The 17,300-nt window shown below is 55.1% G+C and overlaps 1 protein-coding gene and 1 non-coding gene across 11 annotated transcripts in view; both read right to left on the bottom strand.

Annotated features, from left to right (window-relative positions):
• The window catches only part of CRTC1 (CREB regulated transcription coactivator 1), a 71,191-nt gene that overhangs the window by 17,222 nt on the left and 36,669 nt on the right, over positions 1-17,300 (bottom strand). For 6 of the 10 annotated variants that reach the window (XM_042928952.1, XM_042928955.1, XM_042928956.1 and 3 more), the window contains exons 2-8: positions 11,986-12,102; positions 10,745-10,792; positions 9,081-9,218; positions 8,016-8,077; positions 6,141-6,235; positions 4,040-4,125; positions 11-51 (exon numbers count right to left, since the gene is read on the bottom strand). In XM_042928952.1, the coding sequence (XP_042784886.1) occupies positions 11-51; positions 4,040-4,125; positions 6,141-6,235; positions 8,016-8,077; positions 9,081-9,218; positions 10,745-10,792; positions 11,986-12,102 (587 nt within the window). Of the gene's footprint in view, positions 1-10; positions 52-4,039; positions 4,126-6,140; positions 6,236-8,015; positions 8,078-9,080; positions 9,219-10,744; positions 10,793-11,985; positions 12,103-16,380; positions 16,824-17,300 lie in introns of those variants that run through there. The other 4 variants (XM_042928953.1, XM_042928961.1, XM_042928960.1 and 1 more) reach the window with 2 other exon arrangements.
• On the bottom strand, positions 3,753-3,856 carry LOC122214648. The gene has a single exon (XR_006200029.1). It is a non-coding gene; the product is annotated as a U6 spliceosomal RNA (small nuclear RNA).

Below are 17,300 nucleotides of genomic sequence, written 5' to 3'. Positions count from 1 at the left end.
TGAGACTTACTTGATCCCGGGGACCTCGCAGGACTTGGGCCTGGACCCCGTCTGAAAGAGAAGACAGCGGACACTGAGCGGGCCTCCTGGCGTGCTGTGGCTCCTCGGGGCATGGCTGACCATGCCACAAGGGCCGGAGACGCTCAGCAAGAAGGGAGTTTATCAGGTCCTGGAACGTCTCACAAACCAGAACCAGGCAACCTCAAAGGCAGAGGGGCCTGTCCCAGACACGCCCAGGGGCAAAACCAAGAGTTATGTGCAGAGGGGTCTCTACAGCCCCCACCTCCAGCCCCTGCCCTTGGTGGCCAGCAGGCACATCCAAGCCTAGCTGTCTGCCCATAAGGTGGGCACAGCAGAGGAGTGACATGGTCCCTTGTCAGCAGGCATTTGGGGAAGACGGTGGTTTGTCCGGTCTACACACCTGAAAACCCCAGGCACCACCTCAGCAGTGGAGCCACTGGAAACGTGGGCACCCCAAACCAACCTCCCATTCCATTCCTGGATCAGAGTGGGAGGGGATCCCGGGGCAGGGGCCACCTCTGCTCAGCATCCACTTGTCTACGGCAGGAAAGTACATCATGTGGGGCAGCACGAAGAGGCTCAGATCGGGCACCATGAACACACAGAGGGCGCTCCCCATGCCCCTAGCTGACCCACCTTCCCGTGGTCCCTCAGCTATGGCTCCCACAGGGACCGTGGGGCTGTGCGTGCTCCCGCGCACCCACCACCTGAGGATGAAGACTTTGCCTGCCCTGTGGGGCTGGGAAGGGGGTCCCAGGGAAACCCTGTTGGCAGCAGGACCCTGGCTGGTTTCCTCCTCTTCGAGCTGGGGCCACTATGCCAGCCGAGAACTGTAGGCTCTAGGCAGAGCCCCTAGACTCTCATTCAAGGACAAAGGAGGAAACCCGCCGGATGGCGGCAGACATGACCGGACAGAGCCCGCGTGCTGACGGAGGGCTCTGGCTGTGTCACCTTCCCTCATTCTCCATCCACCTCACAGGCCCTCAGGCTGATGTGTTCTTTAGGGATTATCAGATAAGAAGGTGGATGCACTGGCGGAGAGCTGTAGACTCCGTGTGCACACCCAGTGTGTGTGTCGGGGGGAGGGGCTGGGGGGGGGCCCCACAGTGACTGGGGACCCTGAGGGGTGGTGTGCGACCAGCAGCATTAAGCCTCTGCGGAAAATGCCAGAGGGACAGGTTTGTACTTGGCCACTGGCTCCTTAATTCTGTGAGTAAACACTTGCTTCATTACCGGATTTTTTCAAAGCGTGATGACAATGACTTTCTAAAGAACCTTTCAAAAGCATTCCACGAACATTATGGAGATAACAGTGGATTTCTAAACAGTATTAAAAATTCACCCATCATTGCCCCCCCCCCCCCGCCCACCCCACTCCCCACAAATCCAGTGGAATTCCTTCACTGACATCCTTGCAGCCACATCATTTTGCGTGCTAGTTAAAAGTTTAGCCATGATGCTGGGCTCTGCCGCCCTCTTTTCTCACGATGTCGAGTGTGTTTGCACCAACCCCCACCATCTTCCCTGTCTTCATGGTTCAGCAGCACATTCGGCTGCTTGCAACCCTGATGTCTTTCTTTACCCACTCACCTCTCTGCGACTAGGTGTTTCAGTGGCTTCCCGATTTTGTTCGGGTTGTTAGAATTCTTTTTGAATTATTTTTTTCCCCCTGAATATGAAAATCCTATGCCTTCTTTGTGCAAAACTGGAACATGCAGACATGGATAAAGGGCTGACAATGGCGCCCGCACCTGACACTCGAGGGGACACGCCCCGTTTGCACGTCTCCCCTGGGACTGGTCCTATCACACCCAGGCATCTGTGTGTACACCCTGGCATACCTTGGAGATACTGCAGCTTCAGTTCCAGAACACCCCAATAAAGCAAATATCACAGTAAAGCAAGTCAAATGAATTTTTTGGTTTCCCAGTGCACAAAGAAGTTATGTTTACACTATCCTGCAGTGTAAGTATGCAATGACAGTGTTTTAAAAAAACAAGTTATGTGTCTTTAATTAAAATACTTTACTGCTGGGGCGTCTGGGTGGCTCAGCTGATTAAGTAACGGACTCTTGATTTTGGCTCAGGTCATGATCTCATGGTTTGTGAGATCGAGCCCCACATAGGCCTGACAGCACAGAGCCTGCTTGGGATTCTCTTTCCTTTCTCTCTGCCCTTCCCCCACTCATGTTCTCTCTCTCTCTCTCTCTCTCTCTCTCTCTCTCTCTCCCTCCCTCCCTCCCTCCCTCCCTCCCTCCCTCCTTCCCTCCTTCTCTCAAAATAAATAAATAAACTTAAAAAATACTTCACTGGGGTGCCTGGGTGGCTCAGTCAGTTAAGCATCCAACTCTGGGTTTCAGCTCGGGTCATGATCTCAAACTCAGTTTATGAGTTTGAGCCCTGCATCAGGCTCTGCGCTGAGACTGGAGCGCCTGCTTGGGATTCTCTCTCTCCGTCTCTCTGAGACTGGAGTGCCTGCTTGGGATTCTCTCTCTCCCTCTCTCTGCCTCTCCCCTGCTCATGTTCTCTCTCAAAGTGAATAAATTAAAAACAAAACAAAACAAAACAAAACAGTTGGGTGCCTGAGTAGCTCAGTTGTTAAGCATCTGACTTTGGCTCAGGTCATGATCTTACAGTTCATGAGTTGGAGCCCCGGGTGAGCCCCACTTCTCTCTCTCTGCCCCTTGTTCACTTGCACCCTCTCTCTCTCTCAAAAAAAAAAAAAAAGAGTTAAAAAAATTATTTCTAAAAATGCTAATCATCTGAACCTTGAGTGGTGATCATTAATCAAACGTCACATAACAAATAATGAAAAAATATGAACAATTGCAAGAATTACCACAATGTGACACAGAGACACAAAGTGAGCAAATGCTGTTGGGACAATGGTACTGATATTCTTGCTCAACACGGGGTTGCCACAAACCTTCAATTTGTAAAAAAAACGCAGCACAATAAAGCAAAGCGCAATAGAATGAGGTGTGCCTGTCTATCTCGAAATGTTTTATGCTTTATCCTGTTCTTTCCACAGAACAGTACCATCATGAGTGTCACTCATGCCTTTAAAATTCCTTCAAAAATCCCAACTCACCATGTGCGGAACTTTCCGCACGGGGGACTGAGGATACTTTCCTTATAAGACCCCCTTACTGTCGAACATTCAAGTTGTTTCCAGTTGATTTCGAAAGTTCTGAACATCTGCCTTTGAGGAACACATCGCTGTTTGTTCATTTGTCACCTCCCTACGATTTCCTGGGGGGGATGAGCAATGCATGTTGCTGCCCCTTTCACCACACCCTGACCAGCAATGGGTTTTAGTTTTTTGTTGTTGTTGTTGTTTTTTTAATATTCAAAACAGATTTGGTGTTAAGTGTATTTTGTTCTATTCAAATTCTTTGAAATTTGTACTCATGGCACAAATTCTATCTTACCACTAGACATTTTGTAGGTTGTTGGGAAATTTGTTTCTGGACCTGGAGGTAATACAGAGATTTCAACTCAACTGGAAATTCCAAGTAGACTTAATGGAAGTTTAAGGATGACTGTAACCATGTATAAACAATGACAATTACCCAATACTGCGGGTTAGCAGAAAGATCACAGGCTAAGAATTAGGAGGTATAGGTTCTAAACCCTGAGTATCTTCACAGACTTGGACAAATAGGTTCACTATTTGTATGTACTGTGAAATGATCGCCACAGTAAGTCTAGTTCACAGCCAACGCCATACATGAAAATACGGCGCACTTCATGAATCTGCGTGTCATTCTTGTGCAGAGGCCATGCTAAGCTCTCTATGGTTCCAATTTTAGTATATGTGCTGCCACAGTGAACACGGGTTTTAATTCTTCATGGCTTCTGACCAGTATAGCAGGTCTATTTAACACTAATGGCAGGCCTGGTCAAATCTGAGTGAGGTTCACACTTCAGGGAAGGTGTGCTATTTCTCTACCTTTGGCTAGGCTATTAAAAAAAAGATCAAGAAGGAAAACCGTTTTTGAAAGCCCTTAGACTCTTACCTTCTTGGTATCCCATGCTTGCTTGGGAAGATTCTTATCTGTCTCCGATGTGGTTTCCTCCATTCCTGGGACTGTTAATAGTAAGACTGGGGTGGGGTGGGAAGAGAAAGAAAATCAGAACCTTTTCACTTTGAAGCTATGTGGCACCAAAGTGGGGAGCTTCCCTGACACACACAGGGTCATAACCATGACACAAGTGTAACTGCCCCAACAGTAACTTCTGGGGACTGCACTAGAGTACAAAAAAGGGTTTCGTTCAAAACAAAACAAAAAAACACTTAAAAAACAAAAAACAAGCCAGAGACCCTGTGATTCAAAAAGAAATGAAAACGGGAGCTCTGGAGCTGAGGACATGTATTGATTCTGCCTCCCATGGCAGGTCCTGGAGGCCTCAGGTTGCAGAGAACAGCAGAGAATTTCTCCCGGCCTCCTCACCCTACCTGCCTCTTTGTGGTCACCTGCATCCTAAGCCATGCTGCTCAATATGAGCCGGGGCTGGCTGGTCTACTCACGGTAGCTGTGGCCTCATGAATTAGTTGCAATGCCAGCCAGCCCCAGAGGAGGAGAGGAGGGCAGGGAAGGTCTGGAGGACTGGATGGGCATCATTTAAGGCCCTGGAACCAGCTGTGCCTGAAGGCCCCTTTCTTAGGACCTTTTGGTTAAGGTGAGATTAAACACTTTCTTTATGAGACCCAGTTTCTTTACACCTATTGGAAGTTCAGTCTTTCACTTTCAATAGAGCCATACTGAACACAGCCAGATGGGTCAACTCCTCCTTCTTAAAAACCAGAGAGACTGAACTGTGGGGGGGTGGGAGGGAAGCCAGGCTAACCACCTCCCTCCCTCCTGCCCCCATCACTTCTTGGGCCCCTCGTGGAGAAACAGGGGCAGGTAACATGTCTCCCCTCTCCCCAGGCCAAGGACAACTGGACTCTGAGCTGCCAAGGGCCTCCTGGGTTGCAGCTCCTTTCCATGGTCACAGAGTCCCAAGAGATGACACTTGCCCTGGAGAGCCCACCCTGAAAGTCCCATTTTCCTGGGGAACCCACCAAGGAGACAGCCCCTTCAAGAACAGCTTCCAACATTGGGAACAGGAGTGGAACACCAGATGCCCTGTTCTCTTCACCCCCGGACATTTGGAATCCTCACTTTTATTATAGAGACAGTTCCTTCTGCAATTTCACCTTTGCTGTCTGATGAACAGGGATCCCAGGAAGATGGCATGCGGAGACCTCCCCCCACCCCCGCCACCGTCCCAAGGGGCGAAATTCTGGTTGATAATCCTTACTCTATAGCAGAAGCTCCCTGGTATGTTTACATGTTCACACAGCACAATGCTACTCCAAAATGGGTGTTTGGACCTTAACTGTACGTGATCAATTCTCTGGTTTCAGTGCCTCTGGGCAGATCAAGCCTGCTGGGGTTTCCTGAGGCTGGCCACACAGCACTGTCCTTCTCTTTAGGTGATGGTGCCCCAGTTTTTCAGATGGCATGCATCGTCCTAGAAGGTCCTGGGGACACTGCCCCAGTGCCCAGCTCTCCCTGAGGAGAGACCAGGGGCCTAGGCACCGATCTGCCCCAGGGGTGTATGCATGGCTCGGTCAGAGAGGAGCCTGGGGAAGAGGTGGGAAAGCAGCAGCCCCTTTCCCACCCACAGTAGGCAGAATGGGCACATTCTGGGTGAATCAAGAGGGTTCTGAGCAGCAAAGCCAGGAAGTATGAAGCCCTGGATAGAGCTGCACCTAAAGCCGAACCTCTCTAGCTCCGGACTCCTTGGTCATGAGCTGATAAATGCCTCCTTCTGCTTGGCTTGCTGCCCACTACAACTGACAGAACGTGTAAGGCCCCCATCTGTGGGGCTATGGCCTGAATCCATGAGTGTTTGCAGAGGCTGTTTTCTCTGCCTAGAAAACTCCTGGGTACTCTTGAAAACCCAAATCAAGCAGCACCACCTCTACAAGTTTCCACACCCCTCCCCTTGTCCCATAGCACCCACTGACTCATCCTTTGCCGGTCTCTCCATCTTCGAGCTTGTGACCTCTGGGAGCATAGGGGCCACCCACTGGACTCGCCTGACCCAAGGAACGATGCCCGTCAATACCTCTTTTCTGGTGTGCATCCTGGGACCCGCCCGTAAAGGGCTCTGGTTGGGTGGGTGTCATTGTGCTCTGGTGCAGGGCAGAGTCAGAATTGGTCCTGAGGAGAGGAGAGAGACAGTGAGCCTTGGCCCCAAAGCGGACGATGGGACAGTCCTGGCTCCACTCTATCCAGGACATGATCAATGGGACAGGGTGGGAATAGTGGGTCATTTTTGTGAGCTGTTGCACCTGCATAAAACCCTAAGGACATTGTTCTCAAAAGAACCACAGGAGTGACCGTTGCTTTGATCTGCAAAGCCTGTTGAAGACAAAAGCTGCAGCAGAGACGTCCCTCCGTTCCTAACCAGCTCCTCCCTACCCCCATCCCCTCTGTAGGCTTCTCAGCTTTAGGGAAAGGATAGTGCCTTCCTGCTGATACTCTCTGGAGAGGGGGCCCAACGGTCCCACAGTGGCCCAGTCTTGGGGGTACAAGTCCCCAGGCCATCACTGGGTCTCCTTCTGGTGACAAAGACCAACGGGCAACCCTGCCCCCGAGGATAATCAGTTACAAACCAGGGGTAATAGGCAGGAAGGGGAGGCAGTGATACGAGGCTCAGAGAACGACCCAGAAAGAATGCAGCCTCTGGGGAGGGGAGGTGGCATGAGGCACTATTTGGGGGGCAACCAGCCCAAAGGCTGCCAGGAGCCCTGCCTTCTGCACTGGGGACAGAGTAACTCAATGTACTGCCAGCTGCAGGTGCCTGGAGAGAAAGTCCCCAGAAGACCCCCTCAGGCACCCAGGAAAATGTGGGCACCCACGGGGAGCTGAGCAGATGAGCAAAGGTGGATCCAGCCACATGGCTGGCACTCTGGGGATGAAAGCAAGAGCAGCATGAATCCAAAAGGGACATGCCAGCCGCTGAGAGTGACATGGAGGAAACGATTCAAGGAGAAGAGCAGGCTATAAAGGACTAGGCTGGCTGAGTCTCTGACCCTGGGGCCAGCCCAACAGTGAGAGGCTGGTCCGGATCCTGGCTCCCCTACCAGCTGTGTGTCCCTGAGCAAGCATTCTGACCTCTCTGTGCTCAGTTTCTTTATACTGAAAATGCAGAGAATAAAAGCTCACCTACTCCACAGAGCTCTGTGTGTTTTATGTTATTTAACGAATATGACGGTTGAAATATGGCCCGATATATAATACATGCTTGGTAGGAATCTAATTACGTTATTGAATTACCCATTACATTATATATCGTATTTCATACTTTTTTTTTTTTTTAACAGTTTGCTTACTTTGGTCTTTGTTTAATGAAATCATTCATATATATATATATAGATATATATATCACAAAATCTACCATTTTAACCATTTTTAAGTATACACTTCTCTGGTATAATTGTATTCAGACTGGTGTGCACCTATCACCCATTATTTATTATAGGTATTAACTATGGTATTATTATTCTAGACTTCTGCAGATGAGGACATTATTTTTTTTCCTCTTTCAGGTACCATTTATGTGTATTCCTAATCTTCTGGTAATAAATATAGAATACTTTTATAATCACATTTTCAATGACTGTTCAACAATGTGGGAAACCACTCAATATAGTATTAAATGGAAAAAGGCAAGTTACAACACTGAATATCTAATGTAATCTCAACTCTGTCTATGAAAGAAAAAAAAAAGTCATGGAAGGAGGAAAAAAAATTCCTGGAAGACTCTGAAGCTATGACCTTGGTGTTACAGGGATAGAGCTAATTTCTAGAAACTTCTGGATACTTCTTAGTTTTGTCATCTTAAAGTGACTGCATATTGGTTTTCCAAGCACAAGCATGATGTAAGTTTGTTTTTGTTTCCAACAAGAGGGCTGAGGGCCGGCTCTGGGTCACTGACCTTCTCCAGCTGGTGTCCGCGGGCGGCGAGAGGTACACGGTGCCGTATGGGCAGCTGTCCGCTTGAGTGTGAGTTAAGGGGACAGCGCTGTTGGCTCAGGCCCCACCCCGAGCCCCAGGAACCTCGTGGCCAGGCTGCTGGGAGCCTGTGAACAGCTGGGGCCGCAGGGCGGGGGCCTTTCCTGCCTGGCTGCGAGCAGCCCCCGGGGTTCAGCCCTATCCACCTAGCACTCAGCACTCACCCCCTGCAAGCACACGTGCAGGCTGCACCCTTTCCAAGAGGGGCCTCGGCTGTGAAACTGGGGCCCATGGGGGGCAGTGGGGAGTCTGGTTCAGTTGACCTGGGTCTTGACTCTTAATTCTAGGCTGACAGGGCGGCTCCCGGGGCCCGAGGGCTCTGTCTGAGGCCCAGCTGGTCAGGCTGCCCCAGCCACGGAAATGAGAACCGGGAAAGAACAGGCTTCTCTGTTCTAGAATGCTGGGGGTCCCGAGAGCAGCCACTCAGACTCCAGTGATGGTCGGGGGCGGGGGGGCCTGGCTGGCCAAGCACCAAGGGGCGGCCAAGTCTTAGGGGGTGGGGGAGAAACTCCTGACGATCTCTGCTTGGCCAAGGTGCAGAGGCGAATTCTCTGTCTTCAGATGGAGCCTCCCTTGGATGGGTCTGGGTCTGGCTCAGACCCCCCTCAGCCCCACTGCCTGGGCTGGGCTGCCTTCCACATGGCCCCAACATGTGGACACCCTGCTCACAGCCTTTCTGGGTTCCACTGCCCAGACAGACGTCCAACATAGAGTGGTCCGACCTCACGTTACCCAATCCTCGCCTCACGCTGCGTGCTCCAGCAGCCTGTGTCCCCGTTCCCTGTGTGCCCCCCAGCCCCCAGCCACAGGCTCTTCAGCCAGCCACACTGCCTGCCTCCTCCAGGGTGGCCCTGCAACTGCGCCCTCTCCTGGTGCTGCCTGGGAGGGCTGGGACAGCCCTTACTCCATCTCCAGAGCTGGCAGCTCAGTCAGCTAGACTCAGGGTCCCGCAGTCATCCCCCACTCCCGTCCTCTGGGTAAAAGATATCTGCCGTCCATGTTTGTCCACTGACAAGGGCCGGCGATGTGGGGAGCCGAGCCGGCCACGCTCTCGGTATACTCTGTCCACCAGCCCATGGTGCCGGGTGGTTCGGCTGGTGTCCAGGCCCGAGGACTGGAAGGGCGTCTGGGCGAGGGGAGGGGTAGGGGAGAAGGAGACCAGAAAAGAGAGAGAAACCCAAACAGTTATCAGCTGTGGCCTAAGATCCAACCCAGCTCTGCCCCCAGGATCTGACCTCAGGGCCCCCCGCTCCTGAGACACCCTTTGTCACCACTCTGCAGCCCAGACGGGCTTCCTCCTGCAGCCAGGGCCCCCAGCCTTTAGCACTGCCAGGGTAGGGGCGAGCTGGGGATCCTGGGTGCCGGGTGGCAGGCGTGCAGTGCGGCCGGCATGCACGGGCCAGGCAGAGCAGCACAAGCTCGGGGCCCGGTGCCGGCTGGGGTGCCAGGGGTGCAGACGGCCCAAGCGCCCCCCAGCCTCGCCAGGTGCAGACAGGCCTCCGCCTTCTCTCTCTGGGCCCGGCTGGCCTCCTCTCCCCACCTACGTCATCCCCGGAGGGGCCTGCCAAGAGACAGCCCCCAGGGCTTCCAGCCGAGGACGTCAAGGGGCCCACCTGGCCAAGTGCTGGCTCCCCAGAGGCTCCTTATTGAGCCCTGGCCGGTTCTGATTGAGATAAGCCCCCACTCGCCCTCCCCCAGCACCTCATCCCTTTACCACTGGAGCCAAGTGCAAGCACTTTCCGGAGCCCTGGCCCACGGCTTGGTGGAAGGGGCTTCCTTCCAGCACCTGGGGCTGGCACGAGGCCCCCGGCCAGACCCTGCTCTCTCTCCCAGCTCCATGCCCCTGGGGCCCCTGGGAGCCTGCTCCCTGCCTTCCCTGGTGCCATGGGGCTCCTCACCACCTGACTGGGGCGAGACTGGCAATCTTAGCCAGCTCTGGAGGCAGCCGGTACCCCCCACCCGGCCATCTGGCCCTTGAGCCCTTCTGTCTTCTCTGGGCAGCCAGGCAAAAGCAATTTCCTTCCGGAAGACTGCCACTGGCTGGAATCACTGCTCTTCCCTACCCGTCCAAATGCCTGAGCCAGTGTTCAGGGCTGACTGCTCTCCCTGGAGTCTGGGGCCCCCTGTCTCTCTCTGACCCAGAAAGGACCCTGCCAGCTTGGGTCTTTTTACACTTTTTGCCGCCAAAGGGCCTTGGGCCTGAGAGACTTCAGTGGCCGAAGGAAGGTGGGAACCTTGCCATCCAGGCACAAACAACAGAGGGCAGGGGCTGTTCATCTCCTCCCAGAGACGCCTAGAAGGCCAGAGGGGAAACCAAGACAGCTGAAGCAGAGCCAGAGGCAGAGAGAAGCTCGGGCCCGGCCACAGCCCAGCTCACCAGGCTGCACCTAGGATCCACACACTCGTAAGTGTGCATGTGTCACAGGAACGAACCATGCAGCATTGATGCCCATGCTCGGAACCCCCAGGCGGGGGTCTCTCGACACAACCACACGCACTTCCCCATACGGGGCAGGGGGAGGTGCAGAGTGGATCCACTTCTGTTTGGCGGACAGGACACATCCCGCCAGGCCACTGGGGGACCACGCAGTGATACCCAGCACCCGCGCACGTGCCAGGGACGCCGAGGCCTCAGCCCAGGGGCTCATTTACCAGAGAGACAGGAGCCGCTGCCAGGGCCTCCCCCAGATATCCGCTGGGCTGAAAATGCAAAGAACCGAGACTTTGAGACACTCCTGCCTCATCCGGCCCCCCAGTGGGATGTCCGCCAGGCCCCAGTATACCCTTGGCCCGAGGGGGCTCTATGCCAGCCCTAGGCAGGGCCGTACTGGGGGGCTGCCCAGAGAGATGCTCTCCTTGAGGGAGAAGGGGATGGGGGAAACAGAGGAAGAGGAGAGGCGGGAAGAGGGGAGAAAACTCGAACCAGGAAGGGCCTTGACAAAGAGGTCAGGCTCCCGGAGCACGTTCAGGATCGGCGCAACGGCTCCACGTGTCTGCTCCAGCGAGGAGGCCATCTGAGGAGGGTCATGCTCCGAGGTGCCCAGGGGAGGCAGAGCTGAGCCAGGTGGACCCAACCTGAGTCCAGGTGCCCTGCTGCACTCCAGCAGTGTTGTGGGAGGAGTAGGAGCTGGGGAGTGACTCGGGTGGGTGGGGGACTGAGCTCCATGAGGGACGAGTCTGGCTACACCTGACCTGTCAACACATGGACAGACGTGGCTGTTTCTGAGGCCCTGTCCCAGCAAAGGGGCGGGTGTGTGGCCGTCTGATGGACCTGTCCCTACAGAGCCCAGACAAGCAGGGGATGGCCCCGGCTCTTGGCCCTGCTCCCAGGCCCACCTTGCCCTTGCTTCCACCTGCAGACCAGGGTCAGGGCAGAGCTTGGGGTAAGAAGCCAGCCCTGAGCCCAGGCAATGGGCCTTATCTCTCATTATTTATGATAAGGACGTGCACAGCGGCTGTGTGGCCTCCGGGAGCCGCGTTGTGTGCGCCTCTGCCAAGAAACGTTCGCAGACAAGTGGGGTCAGGCCACAGGGCCTCCTTCTGAGAATTGCTGGGCTTGCGGATTAGTGAGGCAGGATGGAGCCAAGCCCCAGAGGCCCCGAGCGGTTCCCGATGCCGCACAGCCGGCCAACAGGTGTAGCGGCTGCCGAAACACTCTCGGCCAGACCACAGCCTTGCTGGGGGCTCTGCTGACAGGGGACAGGCAAGGGCCAGGCCATCTCGGGGACAGGAAAAGAGTAGGTGGGGGCAGGGTGAGGCGGGCTGCGGCAATTATTTGGTGACCCCAGCTATCCACTGCGGCCGACACACATGCTTTCTTGCTCTGTGACCAGGGTGGGGCCCAGATGTGACACGTGCCAGGCGGGAGGCTGTGTGGGGGCGTGGGGGCTCACCTGGAAGGGCAGATCCACGGTGCCACTCCCGATCTGGTTCACGTTAGGCAGGGACCCACCGTAGTACTGGCCACGGCTTGGGCCCAGCTGCAGGTACTGAGACTTCTGGAGCTGGAGCTGCAAAAGAAGGCCGCGGCTACAGTGGGGGCTGGAAGCCCACCCGTGCAAATTGTGAGGAGCGCCACCCCAGGGGCCCAGAAAGGAACCAAGCGGTGGGCCAACGGCATCAGTCGCGGAGGGTGCGGGACCCTCTGACTCTGATACTCAAAGGAGCCAGGTGTCTCTCCCCGCAAAATGGCAGAATCAGCAACCCAGGATGCCCCAGGCAGCTCTCCCTAGGTAGGGCAGTGTGCCCTGTGGGCGGGGGGCTGCCTCCATGAACTTGGGGAACCTTGCTGGTTCACTCGCACGATTTGTGAATGAGCAAGAGAGCATCGGGCAGATCTGGAGCCTACAGCCTGTGGAGGAGGCCCCTCACCCACCCAGGGGAGCCATTTCTCATCACAGCCAAAGGCCGCATTCCCGGGGCGCGGGCCAGAGGCTGCGAATTGACACCCGGACACAGGAGAAACTGTCTTTCCAATGGCCTGAATCAGAGGGGCCGTCTCAGAAGCACAGCCCTGGCTTTCAAAGCGCAGGATGTGTGATCCCTCCGGCAGCACACACAGGGCAAGCAGGTCTGCCAGACCCCGCCCGAGTTCTAAGGGGTCCTGCCCAAGCCCCCAGGCTCCATCTGCCTGTCTCGCGGGCCTCGCCGGAGCTGGGGCCAGTGGAGGGCCTTCATCTGGGATGGCCGAATGCCTGCACGGGCCTCTACCCGTCACTCACGTGGGGATCTGTCCCACTGGGCCACACCTCAGAACCAGCGGCCCAGCCCCCTGGCCGGCCGTGGCTGCCTCGGAGTGAGGCTGGGACCTGGCCTCGTCTCCCTTGAACAGCCGATTCCACTTTCCTGGGAATAACAGCAGATGCCCCTGACATGGTCAGTGCCACTCACGGCCCCCAGGACTGAAGGCTGAAGGTCCACGACGCCTGTCACGCCGGCTCTGGGAGACAGACGTCATGTCCGAGGGTTGGTGGCTGGGCATGCGGGGAGGGTGGGCGTCTGCTCCGGCCCCGGCTGGGGCGGTTGCTAGGGTCGACACTGTGTACACAACAAGGCCGGCTCACGTTCCTTCACAAACAGCTCCTGGCAGCGCTCCGTGAGCTGGCTGCCCGCGCCGCCCTGCTCTCCCACGCCGGCCCCTGCTTCCTGGGGGGCCTGGGATACTGGAGAGGGAAGCGAGGCTCAGGAACTGGCTGCCCGCCCAGCAGAGCACCTCACCCAGGTAAACAGCTGTTTCCTGCAAGCTGTGGTGGGGTCAGAAGGGAGGATGACCTTGTTCCATCCTTCGCGGGTGGTTCTTGGGGTCTGCAGGGCCCAGCCCAGGCTCTGTCTCCAAAGGCTGGAGACGCTCACCGTGAATACCCCGCTGCGTCCCTCTCACCCCACAGTCATGCAAGATGAAACAGGCCAGCCCCCAGCCAGGGGGAGAGGGAGACTAAATACAGGGGGCCCCCACTCCCGCCTAGGCACAAGTCATCTCAGATCCAAGACACTCCACATGCTTCCTTGTGTCTGAGCCTTATGGCAGAAGCCTGCATTGCACCCACCTCTCAAGAACCATGTGGCCCCCTTCTTGGCCTTGGTTTCCCCCTCCCTAGTTGTCCAAGAGTGTGTAGGAATGCATGGCATGTGACACAGAAGTGCTTACACTACATGCATTTTTGTCACAGGCTGAGCTGCCAGCTCTGGGACCCTAGCATCCTGTCCAAGCACTCCACAAAGCTGCCATGTTCCAGGCCTCTAGAGAGCCTGGCGTTGGGGATGATCTACAGGACTGGGAACTGACAGGATGCTCTTGACTCACATGCTGCTGCAACACCAGCCCTTCCAGGCCCCACCTCTATCTGAGTCTTTCTTTCCAGCACTGGCCTCCCCACCCAACTCCCCTTTGCTATAGGACTGTCAGGCTTTGGAGTACAGCCTCCGGGTTTGGAGTAGAAGCTGTGTGGGGCCCTGCTCTTCCTTTGGGGGACCTTGTGCCTGTCCTTGGTTGCATATTGGCTATGTAGAAAAGGCCTAGAGAAGTCTGACCTTTGTCCCCAGCTCCTGGGAGGCGGAAGCCCTCTGAACATCCTGCCTGGCAGGACTATCTTTGTTTGCCTGGGCTCTTGGGCCACACCGAGTGGTCTATGCCAACAGTGTGATGTAGGATCTTGCGCCATGTGGAACCAGCTCGCCCTCTGCGAGGACTAGACGTGGAGGTCACCCATGTGGCAGTCAGCCAGGTCCCTGTGAGTCCAGTAAAAACCCTGGACACCGAGGCTCAGGGGAGCACCCGTGGCTGGCAGTACACCATGCGTGTTGTTCACACTTTGGTGCTGGGAAAAGTACAAGCTGTCCACACGACCCCACAGAGAGGGGACGACTGGAAGTTCCATGCATGGAACGCTCCTGGATACCACCCCAGGCACCCCTTCCCTCTGCTGACTGTAATCTGTCCTTTCACTCTTAATAAACCGTCACTGTGAGTGTAACAGCTTCCGGTGAATCCTGAGTCCATCCTCCCAGTTGACCTGAGTGTGGTCTTGGGGACCCCCTCACTTTGCCAAGAGCTGCCTGCCCTCCTGTGCCTGGCCAGGAACTCCAAGGAGCAGAGTACTGAGGTGAGAAGATGCCAGCCTAGGGCTCTGCCCCAAGGACCTGCTGCCTCAGAGGGTGCAAAGGAAGGAAAAACAGCAGAGTGAAACCATCAGGCAGGACCTGATGTGCTGCTGAATGTTAAAGCTCATGCCTCTTCCTGTTGCCAAGCCAGTCTCTCATGCATCCTTCCACACAGCAGCCCTCACTCCGTGTCCCCACAACGGCACTTGCCCCTGACCTCGCCAAAAGAGCTCTATAAACCCAGCATCCAAGCCAGGGCCTGTCGCTCAGCAGCACCTGCTCACGGAACAAACAATGTATGAACACGTTAGTGAATCAATGAATACCACTGTTCCTGCTCCCAGGGGCTGCCTTTCACAAGCCAGGGGACAGCCCATCTGGAGGCACATAGGGCTTTTCAGAAGGCCAACACAACTCCCCAAAGTATTAGAGGCTCAAGGTCAAAATAGAGCTTGGATGCCTTCTTCTCCCCCTACCTCATCCTCATGGCTGTTGGAAAAGGGCAGTGCAGACAGCGAACTGAGGCCCAGACAAGGCTGTCATATGCTGGAGGCCACCTGCTACAACAGGAGACCTGCATCTCCCAGGGTTCCTCCCTGCTTATGGCCTGTGGGTCAGATAGCCCAGGGTCTGAGTCCAGGCTCCCCGATTATGAGTGGACCCCATTCCAGACGTAGAGAGCCTAGGCTGAGGGTGTGTGGGTACCCCATTACCCATGCTTTTGCCATAGCCCGACCTCTGCTCTCCCCACTCCTTGGTCCCAAAGCACCCTGAGTTTGTACACCCCCAGGGCCTTGACCTGTGATGGCCCCCCTTCCATGCTCATCCCACAGGGCCTCCCTGACACCCCACTCAAGGAGCAGTCCCCCCACCCCCCACCCCAGTCACTATCACATCAGCCTCTGGTTTTTTAAGTTTATTTTGAGAGAGACAGAGTGCAAGTGAGGGTATGTGGGGAGGGAGGGGGGAGAGAGACAGAGAGAGACAGAGAGACAGAGAATCACAAGCAGGCTCCACGCTGCCAGCACAGAGCCCAACATGGAGCTTGAACCCACGGAACCATGAGATCATGATGTAGGCCGAAATCGAGAATCGGACACTTAATTGAGCCACCCAGGTGCCCCTGTTTTTGTTGTTTTTAATAAAGTTTTCATTGTAGAAGTTTTAGATTTACAGAAAACCTGCAAAGGTGGTACACAGTTCCCCAACATCCCTCACCCAGCTTTCCCTAAAAGCCATCCTCCTGCCTTACTGGGGCAAAATTAAGAAAGTGACAGTGGGGCAGCACCCCTGGATGACCCAGACCCCACTCATGTAAAGCCTCCCAATTAGTCTAATAGTGTTTGCTGTATTGGAAATGCCCTTGACCCTGTCCACCACTCCCTCTGGTCTCCACCAGACAGCAGGTACCCAAGACTCATGGTCTGCTGGTCACACTGTGTCCAGTGCCAGGCCTCTGTGTAGTCATGCTGGACCTCCAGTAAGTACTGCCACATGTCTGCCTCACCTCCCACCATCACTGGTCCTTCCAGAACAATATTCCAAGACCAGGCCTCTCAAACCCTCTTGCTCTCAGGTTTGAACCAACTGACCAAGCAGCATCAGGCCCTGGGGTCAGAGGTATCTCAGGGCTGAGGCCAGCAGGGCCACGATGGATGGCCAGGAAGCACAGTGCAGACCTCGGCTACCTTGTGCTCAGCATCTTCCCACTCCAAGCATTTCCGATGGCACCCCAGGGGTCCCTGAGCCCCCCTCATGGGCACAGAGCCCTTCCCAAGTCTCAGGACACTTGCTATCACATGAGTCCTACCTTCTGTGTCCCGGGGCTACCATAACAACTGACCACAAACAAGGTGGCTTGAAACAGGGTAGCTTAAAACAATAGGAATTTACCCTCTCACAGTTTAGGGGGTAGAAGTGCAAAGTCAAGGGGTGGGCAGGGTTGGTTTCTTCTTGAGGCTCTAAGGGAGAGTCTGTCCCAGGCCCTGGTGGCTCTGTTGTTCCTGTGCTTGTGGCCACACATTCCTTCGGTCTCTGCCTTTGTCCCCATGTGGCCTCCCCCTGTGTCTGCCTCAAATCTCCGCCTCTCCTTTCTCTAACATCTGTCACCAGATTCAGGCCCCACCCTAATCAAGAATGATCTCGGGGTGCCGGGGTGACTCATTCGGTTAAGCGTTGGACTCTTGACTTTGGCTCAGGTCATGATCTCATGGTCGTGGGATCGAGCCCCACGTCTGGCTCTGCCCTGACAGCGTAGAGCCTGCTTGGGATTCTCTCTCTCCCTCTCTGCCCCTCCCCTGCTTGCTTGCATGCCCCCCCCCCCAAAATAAATAAATAAACATTAAAAAAAAATGATTTCATTTTGAGCCCCTTAATTGCATCTGCAAAGACCCTCCTACCAATAAGGTCACATTCCCAGGTTCTGGGATAAACACACAGACACACCTTTTGGGGGGACGCAATTCAGCCCTAAGACAAGTCCTCCGAGGGGAGAACCAGCACACTCCACTTTCCGGATGTGAAAAGTGAGGCTTGGCAGGCAACGGGACTGTCTGAGGTCACCCAGCTTGGAGGCGACTGAGGAGGGCACAGACTCTACTCCTGGAAC

This window comes from Panthera leo, chromosome A2 (assembly GCF_018350215.1).
Source record: "Panthera leo isolate Ple1 chromosome A2, P.leo_Ple1_pat1.1, whole genome shotgun sequence".
Lineage (NCBI taxonomy): Eukaryota > Metazoa > Chordata > Mammalia > Carnivora > Felidae > Panthera > Panthera leo.
This window is presented reverse-complemented; position numbering and strand designations above follow the sequence as displayed.